This window comes from Eurytemora carolleeae, unplaced genomic scaffold (genome assembly GCF_000591075.1).
Source record: "Eurytemora carolleeae unplaced genomic scaffold, Eaff_2.0 scaffold409, whole genome shotgun sequence".
In the NCBI taxonomy this organism is placed as follows: Eukaryota; Metazoa; Arthropoda; class Copepoda; order Calanoida; family Temoridae; genus Eurytemora; species Eurytemora carolleeae.
This window is the reverse complement of record NW_019397434.1, coordinates 236,043-246,008: the sequence shown is the minus strand read 5'-3', so window position 1 is coordinate 246,008 and position 9,966 is coordinate 236,043. Positions and strand designations below refer to the sequence as shown.

The following is a 9,966-nucleotide window of genomic DNA, read 5'->3' as shown; positions in this document are numbered from 1 at the left end:
AAGTCAAGATCCCAGGGTTTCAAGTCAAGATCCAAGGGTTTCAAGTCAAGATCCAAGGGTTTCGAGTCGAGATCCCAGGGTTTCGAGTCCATGGGGAAATTGAACATAATTTAAAGCCCAAACCGAATACCGTTAAGTTTTGTTTGGCTTGAAAAAATGACTGATTGTATTCAAAATGTTATAAATCAGAAGTATAGAGCGCCAGCAAGAATACAATTTGTGTGAAAATACATGAGAAAGTATGAAACGAAACGTAATTAAAGTAGGAATAAAGTTCTACAAACTTGAAATATGTGTTCGGAAATTGGTGGACTTTAAGCGGACTGCTATTCATAATCTAATCAGTTTTCATTTTTTGCGAACACTCCCTTTTATCCAGACTTTTATATAAACAGGGTTGCCCACAAGGATGAGACTGTAAAGACGACCCAAAACGCTTAAAATATGACAATTTAAAGCTTAACTTTTGGTTTCTGTTTTCAATTTAGTATTTAATGATTAGAATCATAAATAAGCCAGTTTTGGTCTGCAAAGAACCCCTTGTGTTAGTTTAAAACGGACTAAACAAATTCCGTACAATCGTCTCTGAAGTCTCATCCTTTGTGAGTAACCCTGTATTTTTAACAATAAAAAAGTATACAGGAAAACATATGTTTTTGAAAAATGTAAAAATTAAACTAATCTAAAATTGGCTCAGACCTGAAAACTTAATCCCGATCGGTTAATTAATCTGGAGATTATACAAGAGGAGAACAAGCATTATTTAATCTGGAGATTAAGAAAAAGAGGAGATCAAGCATTGATCTCAATATCCGCCATTCTAAAGTTTTCAGCTCAGATTAGATAATTAAGAAATTGCATGTTTCACATTTATCTTTAGATTCGTATTTTAGTCCGCAAATGATTTTTTTCTAAATTAGGATTTTTCAATAATATCTTAAACATCCTTTTTTTGTGCCTAAACCCCCTTATTTTACATTTTTACCTAATTTGTATTGATTGATTTTATTCAATAAATGATTTGATTTGATTATAAGCAATGATTTGCCAAAATTTTCAATTTTTACTGAATGTCTTAATGTAATTTATAACATAAAATACAATTTTTTTAATAAGGCTACCTTTAAAAATAAGTCGATAATGACTGCATTAAACTCTATAAATCCTTCTTTTCTTTTAAATATTAATTTTTGTATGATTAGGCGATAGAAGAAACAAGCTTAAAGGGAGTGTTCTCTAGGGGGTATATAGGCTTACGTCGAAAAATATTCGTTGGTGATCGCTGCTAATCTTATTTCTATCTGTTGCGTCTATGAGGAAACAATTGTTAAAAACGACTCAAACCAAAGAACGTAGCGTCCATACAAATTCAGACAGTTGCAATATTCAACTCAGATCGTAAAAAATCAATTTAATTCCAAATTATCATGCAGATATTACAACATCATCCATTTTTTTCGACGTATTAGGATATTCGTATATTCGTATATTCGTATATTCGTATATTTGTATATTCGTATATTCGTATATTCGTATATTCGTATATTCGTATATTCGTATATTCGTATATTCGTATATTTGTATATTTGTATATTCGTATATTTGTATATTCGTATATTCGTATATTTGTATATTCGTATATTCAAATATTTGTATATTCGTATATTCGTATATTCATATATTTGCATATTTGTTTATTTGTATATTTGTATATTCACATATTTGAAATATTCGTATATTCGTATATTCGTATATTCGTATGTTCTTATATTCTTATATTCGTATATTCGTATATTCGTATATTTGTATATTTGTATATTTGTATATTCGTATATTTGTATACTCGTATATTTGTATATTTTTATATTCGTATATTTGTATATTCGTATATTCAAATATTTGTATATTCGTATATTCGTATATTTGTATATTTGTATATTCGTATATTCTTATATTCGTATATTCGTATATTCGTATATTTGTATATTCGTATATTCTTATTTTCGTATATTCGTATATTCGTATATTCATATATTTGCATATTTGTTTATTTGTATATTTGTATATTCACATATTTGTATATTTGTATATTCATATATTCGTATATTCGTATATTCGTATATTCTTATATTTGTATATTCGTATATTCGTATATTCGTATATTCGTATATTCGTCATATTTGTATATTTGTATATTCATATATTCGTATATTCGTATATTCGTATATTCTTATATTTGTATATTCGTATATTCGTATATTCGTATATTCGTATATTCGTATATTCGTATATTCTTATATTCGTATATTCGTATATTCGTATATTCGTATATTCGTATATTCGTATATTTGTATATTTGTATATTCGTATATTCGTATATTATTATATTCGTATATTCATATATTCGTATATTCGTATATTCTTATATTCGTATATTCGTATATTCGTATATTCGTATATTCGTATATTCGTATATTCGTATATTCATATATTATTATATTTGTATATTCGTATATTCGTATATTAGTATATTCGTATATTCGTATATTCGTATATTCGTATATTCGTATATTCGTATATTCGTATATTCGTATATTCGTATATTCATATATTATTATATTCGTATATTCGTATATTCGTATATTAGTATATTCGTATATTCGTATATTCGTAGTATATAGTTGATATTTCATAATCTCTGAAGTCTCCCTTTTCTTAGACTTTTAAAATCTAATTTAATTGTAGAAAACTCATTTTTTATGATTATTTTATAATTTTCATGTTTTAAACTAATATTGAGTTAAAAAAGAAGTATTGATAGATTAAGATAAGTTGGTGACACATTTTGATACCGAAGAACTAACTCCAGCATATGTGAAGCAAATAGTCAAGAACTAGAAGAAAAAACATTATAAAATAATCATCAATCTTTCTCACATTGTTTTCTTTTAAATTTATTTGTTTTTGTAGATTTTGATTCTGTAGTTTTTTTTCTATGAACTTTATTTAGTCCATATTTATTAGATGAGATGCAGATGCTGCAAAATTAAGAATTTTTACAAAGAAAATAGTTAACTTTTTGTTAATTTTCATGCCATTTACTCGATTGCTGCAAAATCTTTATGTAAATTGTGAAATTATAAATCTAATGGGATTACTTTTTTTCTCTGATTGCACTAGTTTTTTTTTTTGTAGTTCTAATTTTTCTATTTAGTATTTACAGTTCATTTGATAACAACAAAATCTCACAAAAAAATTTAATGTTTCAAGACAATTGCACACATCAGTTTTCCTTAATTTTTGCTTACATTTTGATTGCATATCTTTTCAAATTTTGCGTTGTTAATAGTTTAAACCACAATATGCATATGCCATTTTCCAAATTTTTTGCAAAAATATGCAAAAAAAATATTTCTGACACCCCTAGGCTTAGTACGCCAATATAATTCACCAAAACCATACTGCAGTCCTTCAATTATCATACAGGGAAACTTTCATCCCAGGGAAAGATTTTACAGGTTCTTTACTCTTCAGTTCTAATGAAATAATTACTATCCAAATCAATGATACTTTTTTAAATCAAAAGAAAGAAATATAAAAAAGGTTTAAATTTAATTTTAATACATACTGAAAGTTCATAATACATAAATTTAACAAAAAAAAATATTTGATATATGAAAAGAATCGGTTTAGTATGTTTTTTTTTATGCATTGCTTTTGATTGACCCAAACTAAGGAGACACCAATTATATCTATAATATAATAAAACAAGACATTCGTATATATATGTTGCCTATAGCCGGCCAAACGGCTGAACAGATTGGTCTGATTTTTTTGTGGAAACTCAGGGGTGGCCGTAGTGTGTTATAGGGTAAACAAATCGGAAGTTTTCTTTTAAAAGTTTTATTTTTTTCCACGGGCAACGCCGGGCCCTTTAGCTAGTTGTAAAATAAAACCAAAACCATCAATTTATGATAGTTTTATAAATAGAGTTTATTATGATAAAAATCCGAGGATTAACATTCATATAAAAGGTGTTATTTATAAATGTGTTTAATGCTTGTTTCTAAATAATGTTTGTTGTTTTCCCCGATTCCATTGTTTTTATATATTCCTCTATCCTCCAAGTATGTTTTGAGGCCAAGGCAAGAAAATTAGAATTTGGGCAATTAACTCCCGACCGTCATTAGCGGTGTTATGGACCGCAAACAGAACATGTCAACAAACTTTTTCTAGATTAATTGTCTTAAAATATTACGATATCTTAAAAATAAATAATTGGATTACTTTATTTTTTAAAATGTTTTTTTTCAGATGCAAAAATTTATGAATGACGACAGTGAGAATGGGAAGTGAATCTGACGGTGAAAAGTGAAGAAAAAAATCAAAATGGCGGGGAAAACAGTGACAAATGTTATAATTGCAGTGATCTTTACGTTTTTCCTCCATTTTACTGTCTGCTCCTCTAGCAGGAAATGTTCCTTTGCTCCAGAAACTGGAGCTTTGCAATGCTCAATCCCAGTCTTGGGAAACCAAAACTCCAGTCTGGATTTTTCCGCATCTAGCCTCACCCAGGCCAGTGAGCTGCTGGTTGAGTGTACACAAGACGAAAATGCGGGAACGGGAAAACCGGTTTTCTCCAGCTTAAACTCAAACCAGTTTGGCCACCTACCCGGGCTGGGGAAGCTAAAAATCCACGAATGCCGGCTGAGATCTGTGGAGCCACACGCATTTTCAGGAATTGCAGATATCATAAATCCCAATTCTAAATCATAAAACAGGAAATTTATTCAGCTGGGACCACAAACACACACACTCTCAACAAATACAATCTTTTTGAGTGCAAGGTGGCGGCGATTTTGTAAAATTTTATTATGTCTTTTTAGTCGCCATCTTTAAAATCAAACAACGCCATAGTAATATCCTGATTCCTGACCTCTTATAATTAAACCATTTCACACTTTTTGCATTTTAATGTTTATATCTGGCTGGGCATAGGGTTGAGTGGTTTAGATGAACTGGTTCTAGAGTCGGGAGGGGAGGGGTGGGGGGAGGATATACTTTCCATTGCCCAACAAGCATTTCAGGGTCTAGATAATCTCCATTCATTGAAGGTAAAATTAAAAATTATTTATTTCTTAAAATATTTATTTTGAGATTAAAGATTAGATATTTCTAACCAGTGTGAGCTTAGTTTACTGTATGAAGAGCAACTCACAAATTGTTAGTTAAAACTAATAAACTTTAACAGTGGTTTTAAAACTAATAAACTTTAACAGTGGTTTTAAAACTAATAAACTTTAACAGTGGTTTTAAAACTAATAAACTTTAACAGTGGTTTTAAAACTAATAAACTTTAACAGTGGTTTTAAAACTAATAAACTTTAACAGTGGTTTTAAAACTAATAAACTTTAACAGTGGTTTTAAAACTAATAAACTTTAACAGTGGTTTTAAAACTAATAAACTTTAACAGTGGTTTTAAAACTAATAAACTTTAACAGTGGTTTTAAAACTAATAAACTTTAACAGTGGTTTTAAAACTAATAAACTTTAACAGTGGTTTTAAAACTAATAAACTTTAACAGTGGTTTTAAAACTAATAAACTTTAACAGTGGTTTTAAAACTAATAAACTTTAACAGTGGTTTTAAAACTAATAAACTTTAACAGTGGTTTTAAAACTAATAAACTTTAACAGTGGTTTTAAAACTAATAAACTTTAACAGTGGTTTTAAAACTAATAAACTTTAACAGTGGTTTTAAAACTAATAAANTTAGGGTTTCAAGTCAAGATCTTAGGGTTTCAAGTCAAGATCTCAGGGTTTCAAGTCAAGATCCCAGGGTTTTAAGTCAAGATCTTAGGGTTTTAAGTCAAGATCCCAGGGTTTCAAGTCAAGATCTTAGGGTTTCAAGTCAAGATCCCAGGGTTTTGAGTCAAGATCCCAGGGTTTCAAGTCAAGATCTTAGGGTTTTAAGTCAAGATCTTAGGGTTTCAAGTCAAGATCCCAGGGTTTTAAGTCGAGATCCTAGTGTTTCAAGTCAAGATTTTAGGGTTTCAAGTCAAGATCTTAGGGTTTCAAGTCAAGATCTTAGGGTTTCGAGTCAAGATCCCAGGGTTTCAAGTCAAGATCCCAGGGTTTTAAGTCAAGATCTCAGGGTTTCAAGTCAAGATCCCAGGGTTTCGAGTCAAGATCCCAGGGTTTCGAGTCAAGATCACAGGGTTTCGAGTCCATGGGGAAATTGAACATAATCTAAAGCCCAAACCGAATTCCATTAAGTTTTGTTTGGCTTGAAAAAATGACTGATTGTATTCAAAATGTTATAAATCAGAAGTATAGAGCGCCAGCAAGAATACAATTTGTGTGAAAATACATGAGAAAGTATGAAACGAAACATAATTAAAGTAGAGATAAAGTTCTACAGCCTTGAAAGCGGACCGCTATTCATAATCTAATCAGAATTCATTTTTCGCGAACACTCCCTTTTATCCAGACTTTTATATAAACAGGGTTGCCCACAAGGATGAGACTGTAAAGACGACCCAAAAAGCTTAAAATATGACAATTTAAAGCTTGAATTTTGGTTTCTGTTTTCAATTTAGTATTTAATGATTAACATCATAAATAAGCCAGTTTTGGTCTGCAAAGAACCCCTTGTGTTAGTTTGAAACGGACTAAACAAATTCTGTACAATCGTCTCTGAAGTCTTATCCTTTGTGGGTTATCCTGTATTTTTAACAATAAAAAAGTATACAGGAAAACATATGTTTTTGAAAAATGTAAAAATTATAAAAATTAAACTAATCTAAAATTTGCTCGGACCTGAAAACTTTAGAATGGAATATATTCTTAATCCCGATCGGTTAATTAATCTGGAGATTATACAAGAAGGAGAACAAGCATTATTTAATCTGGAGATTAAGAAAAAGAGGAGATCAAGCATTGATCTCAATATCCGCCATTCTAAAGTTTTCAGCTCAGATAGATAATTTAGAAATTGCATGTTTTTACATTTATCTTCAGATTCGTATTTTAGTCTGCAAATGATTTTTTTCTATACTAGGATTTTTTAAGAATATCTTAAGCATCCTTTTTTCTGCCTAAATAAAACCCCTTATTATACATTTTTTACCTAATTTGTAATGATTGATTTTATTCAATAAATGATTTGATTTGATTATTCTATAATATAAAGATATGAGCTTTTTACAACTTACTTCATAATGCTAAACAGCGGCTGGGTTCGCAAGAGTTTATATCATCTAGATTAAGGGACTATGCGCAGATTTTAAAGAGTTCATATTATCTAGATTCAGGGACTATGCGCAGATATTAAAGAGTTTATATTATCTAGATTCAGGGACTATGCACAGATTTTAAAGAGTTTATATTATCTAGATACAGGGACTATGCGTAGATTTTAAAGAGTTTATATTATCTAGATTAAGGGACTATGCGTAGATTTTAAAGTGTTTATATTATCTAGATTCAGGGACTATGCGTAGATTTTAAAGAGTTTATATTATCTAGATTAAGGGACTATGCGCAGATTTTAAAGAGTTTATATTATCTAGATTAAGGGACTATGCGTAGATTTTAAAGNTAGATAGATAGATAGATAGATAGATAGATAGATAGATAGATAGATAGATAGATAGATAGATAGATAGATAGATAGATAGATAGATAGATAGATAGATAGATAGATAGATAGATAGATAGATAGATAGATAGATAGATAGATAGATAGATAGATAGATAGATAGATAGATAGATAGATAGATAGATAGATAGATAGATAGATAGATAGATAGATAGATAGATAGATAGATAGATAGATAGATAGATAGATAGATAGATAGATAGATAGATAGATAGATAGATAGATAGATAGATAGATAGATAGATAGATAGATAGATAGATAGATAGATGTAAAGATAGATAAATAGATAGATAGATAGTTATAAAGATAGATAGATAGATAGATAGATAGATAGATAGATAGATAGATAGATAGATAGATAGAAAGATAGATAGATAGTTAGAAAGATATATAGATTGATAGACAGGGATATATTTTATTGTACCTTGTATAATATATCTTTTATTATTATTAGTTATTAAATAAGTTCCTTCATCTATAATACTTATTTGATGCATTACTAACCAAATAGTTTTGACAGTAACTTATTCAATCAAACCAGGCAGTTTTTAAACTGCACAATTTCTGTTTCTTACAATGATAACCAGAAAACTCCAGAATTGGAAGACGACTTTTTGAGTCAAGTTTTAACTTTAAATAGTCTAATGAGCCTGGGAAATAGTAATTGTACAGTGTTAACACACACATATCACTTAGTTAGTGATTTGATAAGAGTCTAGTAAAATCATTTTCTTTGTAACAACATCAAATACACTTAAGTATTGCTAAAAAGTCATCTTCCTATTCCAGAGTTTTCTGGTCATCACGGTATGTACATTGGACTATTTAAAGTCACAACTTCAGTCTAAAAGTCGTCTTCCTAATCCAGAGTTTGGAATCCTTTATTTTGTAAAAGAATTAAGTCTTTGCCACTAACTCTGATTTTCTAATTCCTATATCTTTGAAACTCATTGTCGTAGACCCTAATTATTTTAAACTTCGAAGTATCATAGGGCTACACCATCAGGTTTCAATGATATTGGGATTTTCAAATTTAATTGTGTGACAAAGAATCTATTTCTTTGATAAGATTTACTTGGTCTAGCGTAAGCACTAGGCCCACTGCATCAAGTTTAATTGACAGGTTTTCTGTTTTTTACAGTGTTCTGAAATGGGGAGGGGGGGGGGTCATTGAGGCAAGTGGAGCGAGGGAGGCAGAAACCTGAACTTTTTATTTACAAAAGTTGTTTTAAATGAATGTATTCAAGCAGAACTTAAGTTTTAACTTTATTTATAGCAAATTTTTTAACGTTCAAATTTTAATCAAATAAAAATAAAGTATCTAAAACATAAATGCAGGCTTAAACCAACTGTCCAAGATCGTACTAAAGTCCGGATAGCCGTCAAATATTTGTTTGTTACGTTCATATACTTAGAAACTTTAAAGTATATTTCTTGATATCTCTATAATTAAAGTTGTAATTTCTGTTTGTCCGATCATAACTCAGGAACCCCTTGACCGATTTGCCTCAAATTTGATTGGGGACCTCTGGGGAACCACAAGAATGTTCTTAGCTTAGTTTTAAGATTATAAATTTAATGGGTCTAATTTTATAGGGAAAAATAGCTTAAATCGTAATTTACGACCAAACGCGGGTAAGCGGCGGAAGTAACTACGAATACCCGGGGCAACGCTGGGTTCTCAAGCTAGTAATAAAATACATAGCCCAACAAAAAATATAAAATAAAAAATATAAAAAACTTACATTTAATGAATGAAAATGGAGTTTTAAGTTAAGAAGGGGGTCATTCTTTTTCAACTCTCTCACCCCTTGGAAGCCACCATCTCAGATTCGGATGAACGAACAAGGAAATGAAAAACTAAAGTTCTCTGTGACCTCTGGTTTGTGAGCCTCTAAATGTTTCAGCCTCCAGACTGACCTCAGAAACTTCAAGGCTGTGCAACTTTTTTGTTTTTAATGATATCGACAAAATTTCAACTGCAATTTTTTAAGAATGACTAGATCTAGAAATAGTTATAAATGCTACTTTGTAACAATATCGATATTTCTCTGTTAAAATAAAAAAATAAAATTTTGACCTCAGTTGAAAAAAGGAAGTATTTTGATGTCTCTGGGTTGAGTTGAATAAATAAATCTAAAATTATACGGGTTTGCAGTTAAATAACAGGACCTGATTTTCCGGGTGGAGTTAAATAACCGAACCCAATACTTCCGGGTTCAGTTAAATAAACGAACCCAATACTTCCGGGTTCAGTTAAATAAACGAACCCAATACTTCTGGGTTCAGTTAAATAAACGAA

General features: G+C 29.8%; 1 protein-coding gene across 1 annotated transcript in view; it reads left to right on the top strand.

The window, feature by feature from the left end:
• The first annotated feature begins 4,296 nt into the window (after window positions 1-4,296).
• Window positions 4,297-9,966, top strand: part of LOC111714273 (toll-like receptor Tollo) — a 33,503-nt gene continuing 27,833 nt past the window's right edge. The window contains exons 1-2 of the mRNA XM_023489338.1: window positions 4,297-4,738; window positions 4,999-5,114. Coding sequence (XP_023345106.1) covers window positions 4,390-4,738; window positions 4,999-5,114 — 465 coding nt within the window. The 5' untranslated portion in view covers window positions 4,297-4,389. The remainder of the gene's footprint in view (window positions 4,739-4,998; window positions 5,115-9,966) is intronic.